General features: G+C 41.0%; 2 protein-coding genes and 1 pseudogene across 3 annotated transcripts in view; 2 read left to right on the plus strand and 1 right to left on the minus strand.

Annotated features, from left to right (window-relative positions):
- The window catches only part of LOC118101264 (zinc finger protein OZF), a 34,150-nt gene extending 18,869 nt beyond the window's left edge, over positions 1-15,281 (plus strand). Inside the window, exons 2-4 of one of the 2 annotated variants that reach the window (XM_047338500.1) lie at positions 5,602-5,838; positions 13,645-13,863; positions 14,008-15,281. In XM_047338500.1, the coding sequence (XP_047194456.1) occupies positions 5,602-5,838; positions 13,645-13,863; positions 14,008-14,765 (1,214 nt within the window). In that variant the 3' untranslated portion in view covers positions 14,766-15,281. Of the gene's footprint in view, positions 1-5,601; positions 5,839-5,983; positions 6,152-13,644; positions 13,864-14,007 lie in introns of those variants that run through there. The other variant, XM_047338502.1, reaches the window with a different exon arrangement.
- The window catches only part of LOC124851297 (zinc finger protein 420-like), a 150,244-nt gene that overhangs the window by 43,458 nt on the left and 90,474 nt on the right, over positions 1-16,312 (minus strand). The window lies entirely within an intron of this gene.
- On the plus strand, positions 6,151-7,430 carry LOC124851298 (annotated as a pseudogene).

A 16,312-nucleotide genomic window follows, 5' to 3' on the forward strand; every position in this document is an offset into this window, starting at 1 on the left:
ATGAGAATTTGGAAAACACATCTTGAACAGCGAAAATAACAATTCGTAACACACATTGAAGAAAACAACAGTCGCAATGGAGATCACTCGGAGATTGAAACAAATGGATATAAAGGTAGAGACTGTCCGCCCGTACTTCGAGTCCTTTTTTACGAAGATCACTGCAGAGCAGTGGGAGCTGTTGAAGTCATGCAAACCGGATGAAGCTACAACATTTATGTTGGCAGATCTTCTGCTGAAGTTAATGACGACCGTTTCAAATGCCATTGCAAAGCGATGTCCTGATGCACCCTTGTCTGAGGAAGAAGTTCGGTCCATTCTGGGCGACACTCTCAACGACAGTCTTTCACCAGGCACAACAAAGTCTAAGAGTTTGGATAAGCTCACAGACTTGGTTGTAGAGGAGGTGACGAAGACTGTCAACTCCACCTTGTCTGCAAGCTCCACCTGTGTGAGCTCTGAGAAGCCTATACCAACCCGCCTCATTAACCCGCTAGAGTCAGAAGATGATCTGTTATGCCTGCGAGGCGTTAAAGGCAGATGCAAAAATCAAACTCTTGCTCGAGTGTCAATCGCGCAGGCGAAGTCAGGCCATTTCCTCAGAGGAACAGGACGCTTCAGATGATCCCATTCGGATGTGTAGGACCTCTTCAAGCTCCCACTCTTCAGGAGTCAGCTCCAAGTCAGGTAGTTCCTCAGAGGGAGGTTCAACAACAAGCAGTATGGACAGTGGGAAGATGCTTGTCCAGGAAACAATCAACAATAGTTTGACTGACATCACAGACTTCTTTAATGAGTTCAATGACAGCCTCTTTCTCAATTCATCGTTTTCTCCAGAGATTGATATGGCTTTAGATGAAATTATTGAGTCAATCAATAAGGAAAGCAAAAATGGAAAGGAATCTCCACAGCCAAACCTTTCAATCAGTAAAGGAATGAGGACAATCAATAGTCTTTTCATAAAGACTTTTGCCACAGCAGGGACACTTCAAATACTGACAGGGGTCGCGAAAAAATTCAAGGAGGAGACCAAAGTCAATAGGAGGCTGACGATACAGTCATTGATGGCTAGTATTGACGCTGTGCTTCTGGAGAAGGAGAAGCCGGGAGGTGGAAATGAAAGTTCTGCATTCCAAACACTGAAAAAGCCTCCATCTGAAAAGGTTCTTGTATTCACAAAACAGCTTTCAGATCTCATCTATGCGCACATCGCACCTGGAAGGAATTCAGACATTAGTTCAGGTCCAGTGAAAAAGGTGGCTGTTCCTAAGGCACACAGGGGCATATATGCAGACATTCAGACCAGGGTGTTTTGTTTTCTGTCCTTGATAAGCTGGTGGCTGAACAACCAAGTTAACTGCCACACAAAAAGGGTGTCAGAGGCTTTTATGGCCATCGACTCACTGGAAACAAACAAGCAGTCATCATCATCAGAGGTCAGCAGCATTGAGAAGAAAACATCGAAGCAGTCAACATCATCAGAGGTCAGCAGCGGAGGGAATGAAAGACCGAAGAAGTCAACACCAGCAGTGTTCAACGGAATTGAGGAGAAAGGATCGAAGCAGACTTCATCATCAGAGGTCAGCAGCAGTGAGAATAAAAGATCGAAGCGGTCAACACCAGCAGTGTTCAACGGAATTGAGGAGAAAGGAACGAAGCAGACGTCATCATCAGATGTCAGCAGCGGAGGGAAGGAAAGACCCAAGCCGTCAACATCATCAGAGTTCAACAGCATTGAGGAGAAAACATCGAAGCAGTCAACACCAGCAGTGGTCAGCAGCATTGAGGAGAAAAGATCGAAGCAGACAACATCATCAGAGGTCAGCAAAGAAAAGGAGAACTCAGCATCATCAGACAGGAACTCCAGGGAGAAGATTGCAAAGATGCTGGCAGCAGACAGATGTAAAATGTATGTCAGTGTTCTCTTGGACCAGCTCATCACACGAAGCTATAATAAGGCAAAGGTGACCTGGACTGATGTCGACATAACAGACACAAGTCATCATCTGCTGGAGAGAATATGGGCCGAGGTCAAAGACATTGACTCAACTTTCAACCCCAACACAATCCTTGACGAGGTCATTTTCAAGGAGTTGTGTAAGAAGTGGCCTTGTCCAGAGATGCTATTGGTTTCCTTTCTTTTAAGAGATCCAGAACTTGAGATATCAATTAGCTCCTCTTTGAAAAGACGCCTGTGCAAAAAGCCTGGCTTCTTCTCCTCTTTCAGAGCAGGCTTCTCTTCCTTCTTCCGGAGATAAAAGGTGGATGATGTTATTCCGATAGCTTCACTTTCAAATTTAAATATGTTTTCTCCATGTGCTCCTGTTATCCCCACATTTATAAGAATGAATAAAATGTATAAAATGGAATTATTTTCTCTCAGTATTTATTCCACTCAGACTTAAGTCTTGTTGTGGCTTTTCTCCAGGTGCTCCGGTTCCCTCCCATATTTAAAACAATTATTAAAAGATTCAAAATCGAATAATTTGTTCTCAGGATTTATTCCACTGAGACTAAAGTTTTGCTGTTTTACAAGCTGAAAATTCACTGTTTCACAGGTGCAAGTTTAGTTTCTTCCTTTAATTCATCAGCCATCAGCACCTTCACCTGAACTTAGCTCCAACAAGCTGTATAAGGCAGAGTAGAGTGACCTCATTATGGCTGGTGATCAAATAGCGATAGTAAGCATCTAACTGTCAGATATTTTCAGAATAAGACACAGTTGCTGCTGACTATCACCGTAAATCGATACAGTGTTACTTGATTGTGTTTGTCTTAATTTTGAAGGAAATTTGAGATCTCAACTAATTCAATTTTGGAGTTAAATTTCTGCAGGAAGATGGAAATATTACAACTGCAACATATTTTTTATATCTCACTTATGTAAAAAGCAACAAGAGTTTATATGATTTAATATATAGGATAAGATGTAGAATATCCCTTGTAAACAAACATGAACAGACCATTTTCAAACTTTGAATCACAGACAAAATGGCAATCACGACTCTATCCCAACACAGTGATGAAAAGTTGTATTTCTGATGATGGTTTAAGAACTTCAATGTAAAGTTAAAGGTGCGAGGAGTATTAAAGGGCCCTCGCTCCTTGGATAGATCAGCATATGTAGGTGAAACAATGGATTCTACTTCTAATCTACAAAACTTCTGCTTTGTAAATGCATTTTTACTTTGACGAACTTGTCCCAGGGCTTTCATCTGATCAACTTCAAATTGAGATGAGTGTCATCACAACAAGATGGAGATAAAAACTAACTCAAAGATCGATTTTTCATCACACGGTGTGACTGTGGCGTGGCATCAAAGTTTGATTACACGCCATCAAAACATGAGGTTCTGTACTTCGGACATACAAGGTCCAATCGAGTCCAAACTAGACATCTAAGACAAGAATCCCGGCCTGATGACATCTACACAGAAATCATTTCTTAAAATCACAGCGCCACCTGCTGGCTACAGGAAGTGACATGTTTTATACTTTGATGCACTGCTCCTGGCTGCTTAACAATATACAGCTCAAATGAGCTGAGACAAGTCATTTGACCATGGTCAGAATTGTGACATTTCCTCAAACCGTGTAAACATTGAGGTGCGGCAAAGGATCATCCTTCGCCAAAGGAGACAATGTTGTCATAACTCCAGTGTGCATAGTCCTATCACTACCAAACTTCTGTCACATGATTAGAGTCCAAGCCTGAACAGCTCTGTGTCAATATTTCCTCAGTGTCATAGCGCCACCTACTGGCAACAGGAAGTAAGCTTTGTTTTACAACTATCATTCGATTTACATAAAATGTTCACAGTGTGATGTGCAATTGATAGCGTGGACCGTAATGAGCAATTAGCAGGCAAGGATGGACATCGCTCGACGGACGCAGGAAGTGAAGCGTTTGTCCTTGCCGCAGTGCGCAAAACACATGCAATGCGGAGACGTGCGCTTGGTCATTGATCGCTCTCTCCACTAACCGCAACAGGCTTCAAAATGCCTCTGCTCGGGCCCGTTAGTGCTACAACGTAGCCCTAGTTGATTCTGATTTTCAATTCGATTATGGTAAAAGAAATGGGTCGAATGTTTTGAAAACAAAACATCTTTTATTTTAAGAAGAAAAGACCTGAACAAAGACACAGTTTCTGCATCAAAGACTCTGAAGGAGCAGATATGAAGAATTCCTGCGGCTAGTTAGAGGTTCATTGCCACATCAACAATCAAATGTAGTTTTGCAATAAGTTGGAGCTTAAAAATGATGACACATGATGCATTTCTATCCAGTGGCCATGGAGCCCATCAACAAAGAAGTTTTTTTGGTATTTTGCATGTCCCTCACCTTGGACTGATCAGAATAAGTGATGTGATGCCACTTAAGTCAAGCAATGATACCTCAGCAACAACTTAAAGAGATTATGAGATAACTTTCATGAAAATGTGTTCAATAAAAAAAATATAGGGGTGTTTTCTGCCATATGGGCCAGTAAAGAACCGATTAACTTTAGCGCGGATCCAGGAATGTTGTTTAATTTTCGGCATTTCCAACAGAATTCATTCACTCTATGGTGGTGGCGTTGCTCTCACACGCAGCACATTAGGAGTGACAGGTACACAGACTACAGTTCTCACATGAGAGAAAACTGCTCCCTTCATCTCTATCAGACATTTACTTATGTATAAATACTATAAACATTAACACCCTTTTCCTTTATGTTAAAAACTGTTTCTTCGAATCAATATTCTAAACACAGTTATTTTGTTGATGTTCTCAGTTGCACGTAGCATTTATTGCACTTCTGTCCTTCCTGGGAGGGATCCCTCACATGTGGCTCTCTCTGAGGTTTCTATGTTTGTTCCCCTGTTAATAGGTGTTTTTTTTAATAGTTTTTCCTCTTGTTGAGGGTTAAGGGTAGATGAGTTGTTAAGCCCTATTAGACAAATTGTGATTTGTGAATATGGGCTTTATAAATCAAATTTGATTAATTGATCTGCCACCTGCATATCCGAGCAGAATTGGAGCTGAAACTATGAGGTCTGTCTGTGTGGAACTTTTTGGAAGAATACACAAGAAAGCATGTGGCAAACAGTGCGACACACAGCTATATAATGCAGCAAGGAAACTGTGGCAGAACAAATTATAATATATATATAATAATGGGAAACACTGCTTTGACATCGCAAATCCTAATGTGACATTGTGCCCCCATTGTGTACGAGGAAAATTACATAAATCATAGAGGTGTGGGAATTACTTGGATGCATCATGATGCAGACTTGGACGACTCTGCATCGATGCAGTCACTGAACATAATCGATCATGTTTACAGCTACGTTCATTGTTTTAGCGATGTCCCACCACAGCATAATTATAACCAGCGCTGCTTCAGGACAGACTCATTAAAGGTCTGGTCGTCCTGTATCAGAGTCTCTGTTGGAGTCTGTTACGAGATGTAACGTGAAGCGAAGTCAGGACATCAGGGTTAAAGTGACCGGAACGATCTGGAGACATGATCCAACATCATAGATATTATATTGCCAGATGTCCTTTTTTCCATCATCAAATTAGTGACCCAGTTATGTGTCCCCTTGTTCCTCCAGAGCTCCCGCAGCAACATGTATGTAGGAAGAAGAAGGAGGTTCTCACTGACCAGCAGCTCAGTGACCAGGACAAGAACTCCACTCTAGACCAAGAGGACCCACAGACACCAACTGCTGCTGCTGAAGAAATACCCAGAGTCACTCAGAATATTATCCTTGAGTTCAATGAAGACATTAATTATCAGCGCAGACTACTGGATCTTGTTTGGAAACCTGAGATAAAACTACACAGGACAGGTGTGTAAAAGCAGAATGGTCAAATGAAAACTAACACAGGAGCAGGACTCGTATAAAGTTCAAAGTGTTTGTATAGTATCCTTTATTGACTCTTACTCCCTCATCACATTAATGCCCTATTTCTTGTGTGCATTTGTTCCTTTAGAGCTCCCACAGCAACATATCTGTAAGGAGGAGGAGGTTCTCAGTGACCAGGCCCAAAACTCCAGTCTGGACCAAGAGGACCCAGAGCCTCAGATCCACAGATTAAAGAGGAGCAGGAGAGACTCTGCACCAATCAGGAGGGAGAGCAGCTTGTACTGAACCAGAAGAACGATGCCATTATGTTTACTCCTACTAATGAGGAGATCGACCACAGTGGACAAGAACCAAAGAGTGACCAGCTCCTCTCTCACTACTCTCCTGTAGCTGAGAGCCAAGATCAGAGAGGAAGCAATGATGTGGACCCGGGGTCAACTAGAGATGAAGAGTCAAAGAGAGAGAAGAGAAAGAGGACGCATCACAATAACACAAGTCCCAGCGACAGTGTAGACAACTCTTTCCCAACAAAGAGACACCGTAACACTCACAAAATTAAAAAGTCATGTGACACTTGTGGAAAATCGTTTAAGTTCAAGTCCTGGTTAATTATACATCTGAGAACCCCACAGGTGAGAGGCCATACCCTTGCAAGACCTGTGATAAAGGTTTCACTGACATACCAACATTGAATGTTCATCTAAGAATCCATACAGGTGAGAGGCCATATACTTGTGAAATATGTGGTAAAGGTTTCAGAATCCGGGCAGACTTGTTGCTCCACTTGAGAATCCACACGGGAGAGAAACCGTACTCCTGCAACACCTGTGGGAAGAGATTCAGTCAGAAATCACGTTTGAACAAGCATCCGCTTACTCACAAAGGTGAGAAGCCATATTCTTGCAAGATTTGTGGGAGTGCTTTTAGACAGAGTAACGACTTAAAATACCACATTAGAACCCACACAAGTGAGAAACCATATGGTTGTGAAACATGTGGGAAAGCTTTCAGAACCAGCACAATGTTGTTGCACCACACAAGAATCCACACAGGTGAGAAGCCATATACTTGTGAAATATGTGGGAAAGGTTTCAGAATCAGTAAAGACTTGTTGTTTCACTCGAGAAGCCACACGGGAGAGAAACCGTACTCCTGCAACACCTGTGGGAAAAGATTCAGTCAGAAATCAGGTTTGAAAAAGCATACGCGTATTCACACAGGTGAGAAGCCATATTCTTGCAAGACTTGTGGGAGAGCTTTTACACAGAGTCACGTCTTAAAATACCACATTAGAACCCACACAGGTGGGAAACCATATGGTTGTGAAACATTTGGGAAAGCTTTCAGAACCAGCAAAATTTTGTTGCACCACACAAGAATCCACACAGATGAGAAGCCGTACCCCTGTAACACCTGTGGGGAAAAATGTGTGTGCAAGACATCGCGGAATAATCATAAAAAATTCACCCAGGGTAGAAGCCTTGTAAATCGTGTTGGAAAACATTATTTTGTAAGCGAGACTTGGAAAGGCATGTAAGAAAGAATAAAAGTTGTACACCTACCGAACGTGTGGTAGAGCACCCAGAATAAGAGCTCTGTATTAACATTCTCAGCTCATGCTCCTAAAATGTATTATGCAAGTGCATAGTTTTGACCAAATTCAGTTTTGTTGATTTCATATTGGGACATGGTCACTGCAGCAGGTGCATGTTTTAATGTCTTAAATAATCATGGGAGAGTGATTGCAACACCAGCTCTCTTTGCCTTTTAGAAAGGCAGGTGTGCTTGTTTCTTGGCAAATTCATATAGTAAGATTGGATGTAATGTAGTAAAAGTGAAAGTGCACAAGCCTATATATGCACTCATTACTGTCTTGGTCCAAGATAGGGTTTTGTTCCTGAGACTTACCACTGTGTCAACTAATGCTAATACTCCTCCAATGAGCCCGACCAGACCTCATTTTAACAGCAACACACTGCTTAGATCAGGGGTGTCCAAACTACGGCCCGCGGGCCAACTGCGGCCCGCCATCCATTTTTAATTGGCCCGTATCAAAGTCTAAAAATATAATGGACTATGGCCCACTGTATTGCACTTCTTAGTTTAAACACTAGGTGGCGCTATTGTCTTGAACAAGGCAGCGTCTCCACAAAGCAAGCAATCGAAGAAAAAATTTGCTCAGGGTCACCAGAAATGCCGGAACCGAAGAGACGCAAGATTGCAAGCGAGTGCAGAAAATTTCAGACTCGGTGGAAAAATGAATATTTTTTCATAGAAACCAAGGGGAAGTGTGTTTGTTTGATTTGCAATGAGAGGGTTGCCGTGATGAAAGAGTGCAATGTACGACGGCATTATGAAACGAAACATCAGACCTTCACGTCCTACACTGGCGCAGAGCGGAAAGAGAAGGTAAAGCAAATGGCAGCTAGCCTGCTAACGCAGCAACAGTTTTTCCGTGCTAACAAAGCTCAAGAAAATGCAACAATAGCCAGTTATGAAGTATATCCGTGCGAAGCTCCGTCTCTTCGAGTCACAACTGCGCAACTTCAATGTAGCGCACTTCCCCACGCTGACCGAAATCAAGCTCTCTGCAAAAATGGGAGACTGTGTCTGTGATCACATCTCTCATGACAGAATTCAGTCAGCGCTTCCAAGATTTTTCTGTCATTGAGAAGGAAATCACACTGTTTGCGGCTCCGTTTTCAATGGATGCAGAAGAAGTGGAGGAGAGTCTGCAATTAGAACTGATCGAAATTCAGTGTGATGATTCTCTGAAGAATCAGCATCACTGCTCCCACTGAGCGCAACATTCTTCCCATTACAGGTGAGTTAAAAATATACACACAGTTTTCATTTGTTAATAAGCCCAATTACTTAATAAATTCAGTCAATTAAAGTTGATGACAATCTTTTAACAAACGTTAGTTGATGTGTTAACAAGCCCAATCATTTATTTGTGTAATAAGCTTGAAATATCCACATCCCCTATTTCTCTTCTTGTCTCTCCCTTCATACAGGACAATGAAGGGGGATCAGCACCCTAAGAACCAATCTGAGGCTGTCACTGAGAGAATGACCTGCCAACCTTTTTGTAAAAAATAAAATGAAAATCTACTAATGGAGAGCTTTGATGGAGGCTTTTTTTCTTCAAACATGTTCAATTATCAAATGTAATTTACCTGCATTTGATTGATTTTGCCAATATTAGTGCATGAGAGGTGAGGCAGTATACCTCACATCTAGTGAGTGGCCCAGTCCTTCGTATATTTTTCTGTATGTGGCCCTCGGGAAAAAAATGTTTGGACACCCCTGGCTTAGATGAATAAACACAAGTGCATTTAGTATTTAAACAGCCCGGGCGCTGCATGTGAAAATAGTGACTGTCAGTCTAAAATAAGCTAAGAGAATTGTGTTGCACTTAAAGGGACAGTTCACCCAGAAATGAAAATTCACTCATTGTCTACTCACCACTATACCGATGGAAGGGTGGGTCAAAGTGTTTGAGTCCACAAAACACGGTGTTAGAGCAGGATCTAATCCAAGTGAAGTCAATGCTGAGTCCTTCTTCAGATGTAATAAAACAACAGTAAAAACATAACATGCCTCCATACTGCTCGTGTTGTGTCATCCAAGTGTCTGCAAGCCCTGATATTCAAATTAATGTCTTTAGCCTAAAAGTTCACCGGATGTGGCTAAGCTAGATGACGTTAGCACAACTGACAGTCTGTGAATACCTGGTAGGAAGATATCAGTGGACATTTAGGCTTAAAACACTAAATTAAATGTGTAAATTATTAGTTTCAAGTCGAATATGAGTGATGGGTCTTGCGGACACTTGGATGACACCACACGAGCAGTATGAAGGCATGTTGTGTTTTCTGTTGTTTTTTTTACGTCTGAAGAAGAAGTCACTAGTTACTTCAATTGTATTGGGTTCTGCTGCAACACTGTTTACCACCGAGACTCCAGAAGGGTTTTGTGGACTCAAACACTTCACCCACCTCTCCATCGGCATAGTGGTGAGTAGATAATGAATGCATTTTTCAGTGATTTATCCCTTTACTGCCTCTTTGTGTTGGGTAGATTATATTAGATTGTTGACTCTTAACTAGAGGTTAAATGTGTAGATGATATCTGAATGTCACAATTTTTTTTTTTATTGATTTTCTTTTAATAGTTATTCAGGGAGAAAGTGGAGACGTGAATGAAATGTTTTTTTTCTGATCTAATGTATTTGTTTTAACAATAAAGCTTTTTACAATGATAATGGCTTTTACTTATTGGTTTCCTCTGGTTGAGATGATAAATATGCATATGATTCTTCTGATACTCACACATCAGTCATTTTTTTTCAACATGCTGTTTTTGTTGATCAACACTTAATGCAATCAGTCAAGATTTCCACCTCCGCTTGAGGGTGTGATTTCAATTAGCTGGAACTTTCGTTTAGTTTTATCAATGTACAGTTTGGATCAGACACATACATGTATGTTTATTCTCTCGCCTGCTGAGCAGTCATCCAGCCCCACTAACAGTCCATTCTTCCGTGGCTCTGTCCCGCAAACCTCAATTTCCCCATGTCATGTCACTTTTCTTTTTTTTACTGTACTGAGGTTCACCCAATTGAAATCACAAGTATTTCTTACTGCTGATTTCTGTTATACTTGCTTTTATAAGTTAAATGTTGGAAATTCAGACTTTTTTTACTCTCATTAATAGGATCGACCAGCACAATACTGCCCTCTTGAGGATGTCAGGAAAAATTTGGTCAGGACTTTCTCTGGAGTTTGCCTTTCACGCATGAATGTTGCAGCAGGAGATTCTCCGCCCAGGCACAACACAACAACACAGAATTGTCTGCAGGATTCAGGTGAGGGGTGGTGCAGCAGGCAGAGGCAGGAAGTAATGTATTGATTCCCTGCGGAGATCATGTGACTTTCTTGACAACACACAGACACCTTGTTGGCTCTTGTCATCACAAACTCTTAAGCATCTTCCTCTGTATCTTCTATACAAGTGTGTCATCTCGTTTTGACCTCTTATTCAGAGTTTTGTTTTGTTTATACATGTTTATACATCAACCCCCCCACTCGCTCGCTGTTAATCCAGCGGGTGATTCCCACTGCTGTATTCACACAGAGGATTCTCCTGACTTTCTGCTGACTCTCACACAGGCATTTGCGTTCACACATGCACCTCTTCCGGAGAAAGTGCGGGGAATCTCCAGAGGTCAGTGCATGTCTGAGAACAGGTTAAAATACTTATTTATTTTCTTAGCCGAACAATATTAAACTGGAAGTGAGTCCCTTCCACTCATGGAACTTGACCACCAGAGGGGTAAGGAGTTGCGTCAGTTGAGGTGGTTGGCAACAACTGGACTGTGAATGGTCAGGAGAAGGCAGAGAGAAGTGATGGATCACTTGGACCTAACATTCAGTGTATTGGAATTGAAGAGAGCCATTTCTAATGCACAACAAACTTGTCCAGGTAAAGATGCAGTATGTAACAGAATATTAAATTATATGAATGACAGCGCACAGAAATCAATAAAGCCCCAACCGATAAAGAAATGGTTATTGCTGTGTTCTTTGATATTGAAAAAAGCAAATCATATGCTATGGAAAGAGGGACTCCTTATGAAACTTAAAGGGATAGTTCACCCAGAAATGAAAATTCACTCATTATCAACTCCCCACTATGTGAGTTGGAGGGATGGGTGGAGGGTTTGAGTCCACAAAACACTTCTGGTGTCTCAGGGGTAAACTTTGTAGAACAGAATCCAACACAATTAAAGGAACTGGTGACCAAAGCTTCAGATGTAGTAAAACAACAGAAAAAACATAACCTGCCTCCATGGTGCTCGTGTGGTGTCATCCAAGTGTCCTCAAGCCCCGATATTCATATTCGATTCGAAAGTGTCATTTACACTGCGTTTTTTAGCCTAAAAAAAGAATACTGGTATTTAAATGACACAGGAAGACATTTGTTCTGAATTCAAAAACATGTAGGCCCTGGTGAGAAGAGCAGAGAAAATCATTACCCGTCTGAATTATTAGTCATACAGGATTAAAAGATACACTTAAAAAAAATAGGCTAGCACCCAACTGAAAACCTGAAAACTGTCACTCGTGCACTTGTGCAACAAATATAATGAACAAATACAGGAATTCATATCAGGATTAAAAGATAGATATTACATTACAAAATATGTAAGTAAAGACATCAAGGAATATACATCAACTTCTAAGGAATTACTTAAGAGAAACAGGACTAAAACATGATATCATTTTAGTTTAGATTAGTTTGCTGCCAATCAACTGCTCCACACTCCAGTCCAGAAGGTGGCGGTAAAGCGCTTTTAAGCTGGTTTGCCAACCGCCAATAGACACAAGAAGAAGAAGAAGAAGAAGAAGAAGAAGAAGAAGAAGAAGAAGAAGAAGAAGATTATTATTATTATTATTATTATTATTATTATTATTATTATTATTATTATTATTATCATCATCGGAAGTGAACACTGGAAGCGTTATCAGTGTGGATGTGTGGAAGCAGTGGGAAGATGATGATAAATCACAAACACATCAGTGGTGGAGAAGCAACAATGTCTTCAGTTCAAGGTTTGAGAGAGTTTGTCAGTGAGCGACTAACTTCTGCTGCTGAAGAAATATTCAGAGTCTTTGAACAAACTGTCGTCGAGTACGAGAAAGAGATCGTTCGTCAGCGCAGGTTGTTGGATATCGTTTGGAAACCTGAGATAAAGCTTCACAGGACAAGTGAGTACAAACACAGTGGTCTTCATGAAACTAACACCAAGGAGGTTATGTTTTTCCTTTTGTCTGTTTGTGAGTTTGCAGGATTACGCAAAAACTACTGGTGGTGGCTTTGCTCTCAGACGCAGCACATTAGGAGTGACAGGTACACAGACTACAGTTCTCACGTGAGAGAAAACTGCTTCCTTCATCTCTATCAGACATTTACTTATGTATAAATACTATAAACATTAACACCCTTTTCCTTTATGTTAAAAACTGTTTCTTCTAATCAATATTCTAAACACAGTTATTTTGTTGATGGGCTTTAACTAGCTGAAACTATGAGGTCTGTCTGTGTGCAACTTATTGGAAGAATACACAAGCAAGCATGTGGCAAACAGTGCGACACACAGCTATAAAATGCAGCAAGGAAACTGTGGCAGGACAAATTATAATATGGCAGGCTGCTACAATCTAGATAAATAATGGGAAACACTGCTTTGACATCGCAAATCCTAATGTGACATTGTGCCCCCATTGTGTACGAGGAAAATTACATAAATCATAGAGGTGTGGGAATTTCTTGGATGCATCACGATGCGGACTTGGACGACTCTGCATCGATGCAGTCACTGAACATAATCGATCATGTTTACAGCTACGTTCATTGTTTTAGCGATGTCCCACCACAGCATAATTATAACCAGCGCTGCTTCAGGACAGACACTCATTAAAGGTCCGGTCGTCCTGTGTCAGAGTCTCTGTTGGAGTCTGTTTCCTCCTCACTTCCCCTCTGACCTGCTCTCACTTTACACTCTAACAATAAACACCATCACTGATCACAAGTTATTAGGACACGTACAGGACTGACGATTACTTTGTTTTGATTGTAGAGTTAATGAGTCAGGTCAAAGCAGTCAAAGCAGAATGGTCAAATGAAAACTAACACAGGAGCAGGACTCGTATAGTATCCTTTATTGACTCTTACTCCCTCATCACATAGTGCCCTATTTCTTGTGTGCATTTGTTCCTTTAGAGCTCCCACAGCAACATATCTGTAAGGAGGAGGAGGTTCTCAGTGACCAGGACAAGAACTCCAGTCTGGACCAAGAGGACCCACAGACACCAACTGCTGCTTCTAAAGAAATACCCAGAGTCACTCAGAATATTATCCTTGAGTTCAATGAAGACATTAATTATCAGCGCAGACTACTGGATCTTGTTTGGAAACCTGAGATAAAACTACACGGGACAGGTGTGTAAAAGCAGAAGGGTCAAATGAAAACTAACACAGGAGCAGGACTCGTATAAAGTTCAAAGTGTTTTTATAGTATCCTTTATTGACTCTTACTCCCTCATCACATTAGTGCCCTATTTCTTGTGTTCATTGTTCCTTTAGAGCTCCCACAGCAACATATCTGTAAGGAGGAGGAGGTTCTCAGTGACCAGGACAAGAACTCCAGTCTGGACCAAGAGGACCCAGAGCCTCCACAGATTAAAGAGGAGCAGGAGAGACTCTGCACCAGTCAGGAGGGAGAGCAGCCTGTACTGAAGCAGAAGAGCGATGCTGTTATGTTTACTCCTACTAATGAGGAGATCGACCACAGTGGAGAAGAACCAAAGAGTGACCAGCTCCTCTCTCATAACTCTCCTGTAGCTGAGTGCCAAGATCAGAGAGGAAGCAATGATGTGGACCCGGGATCAACTAGAGATGAAGAGTCAAAGAGTAAAACGAGGACGCATCACAATAACACAAGTCACAGTGACAATGTAGACAACTCTTTCCCAACAAAGAGACACTGTAACACTCACACAGGTAAAAAGTGTTCAACATGTGACATTTGTGGGAAAAGTTTTAGATTTAAATCTAAATTGGTCGTACATATGAGAATGCACACAGGTGAGAAGCCATATCCTTGCAATAATTGTGGGAAGGCTTTTAAAACAAGATATGTCTTAAAAATCCACATGAGGAATCACACAGGTGAGAAGCCATATTTGTGCAAAACATGTGGGAAAGGTTTCGGACGTCATTATTACCTGAAAGTCCACATGAGGATTCACACAGGTGAGAAGCCGTATTTGTGCAAAACATGTGGGAAAGGTTTCAAACAGATTGCTGGGCTGAACTTTCACATGCGTGTCTGTTCAGATTAGAGGTTGTCTTCCTGTGATACCTGTGGGAAAGGTTTTTCTCAGTTATCATCATTACATAGGCACATTAGGATTCATACAGTTTAACATTTGTAACTCACACTTTCTGAGAGCGACTGTAGGATTGTAATTTGCAACAAATGCAAAGGTTCCGAGAGGGGAGGAAATTTAACACTACCAATCTCATGAGTCACCTTAGAGTTTGTCATCGCGACGAAGATGTATTGCGAGAATACGAGGCGCTTGCAGACAGAGATGCTGAGGGGAAAAAAGGCCAAAGCGAGTGTTAGTGCCGCAGTGCTGCGAGGGGACTGACCAGACTGACGCTCCATCATGGAGCCCCACATTGGGCGCCACTGTAGCAATAGACGCTGCCACCAGGAGAGAAGAGATCAGAGCGTCCTGGTTTAAAAAAGTGTATGGTCCACAATGTGCCTGCTTCAATATGGTCTAGATGCTGAAAAAGCAATGAAATGTCAAATTTTTGTGTTTTCACAAATAAAGTAAAGGTTTCACAAATTTGAAAGTTTATTTCAGACAGTGATGCTCTACTAAAAATGGCCAACACATTTTCACTCGGGTAAATGCCTCCAACATTGGAGGTACGTTCAGTAGAGGTGCAACTAAGTTTCCCCTGAACTGCTAAATCGGAAGTTAACTTCAGCCTTGTCAACACATCAAGCTTCATAACACATCCCTTTTCAAACAGCCTATGAAGTCCTTTCAAGTTTTCATCTTAAGGTTGCGGTCTTATCTTTATGTCCAGTCTGAATCTCTCTTACCTCATAGTGAACATGATCAGTTTGCTGTTCATCTTTTGGAAGTTACTGAAATGATTCAAGAAATTTTACATTGACATAATAACAGTGTCAACCCAGTGAGAGAGGAAGCTAAATAATAATCCTGGTAACAGTAAGAGCAACAATTTACATGATTTCAGTAGTAAATTAAAATATTAAAAAAACATATCTTCTAGTTAAGACTTGAAGCATCAGTTGGAACAGGTCTAAAATCTTAACAAATGTAAAGCAGATATGTTTGTCTCCAGAAAATAGGAAAACAAGACTAATTTATGTAAAGGTCGTTCAGTTTCATTCTATGTTTGTCAATCAGTGCTTTAAAGGTGAGTTTGACTTCTGTGATAGGCTGACGAAGCCTTTTGAAACTTTTCTTTCTATTTGTCTTGTCACTGGGACAGACCCTTTACAACACCTATATGATTTTAATTATTTTAGTTTCATGTGATTACAATAAAAGTCCAAAAAGACTGTTACGATTAAATCTCGAATACATTGATGTAGACATTCTGTATTAAATATACAACCCCAACTCAGAAAAAGTTGGGACGGTATGGAAAATGCAAATAAAAAAAGACAGCAGTGATTTCTAAATTAAGTTTGACTTGTATTTCATTGCTGACAGTATGAACATAAGATATTTTTTGTTTGTCTGGTCATCTTAATTTTATTTGTTAATATACATCCATTCCTGCCATTCAGGCTTGCAACACATTCCAAATAATGTTGGGACGGGGCCAATTTAGGGCTAGG

Source organism: Hippoglossus stenolepis, chromosome 22 (assembly GCF_022539355.2).
Source record: "Hippoglossus stenolepis isolate QCI-W04-F060 chromosome 22, HSTE1.2, whole genome shotgun sequence".
Taxonomy (NCBI): Eukaryota; Metazoa; Chordata; class Actinopteri; order Pleuronectiformes; family Pleuronectidae; genus Hippoglossus; species Hippoglossus stenolepis.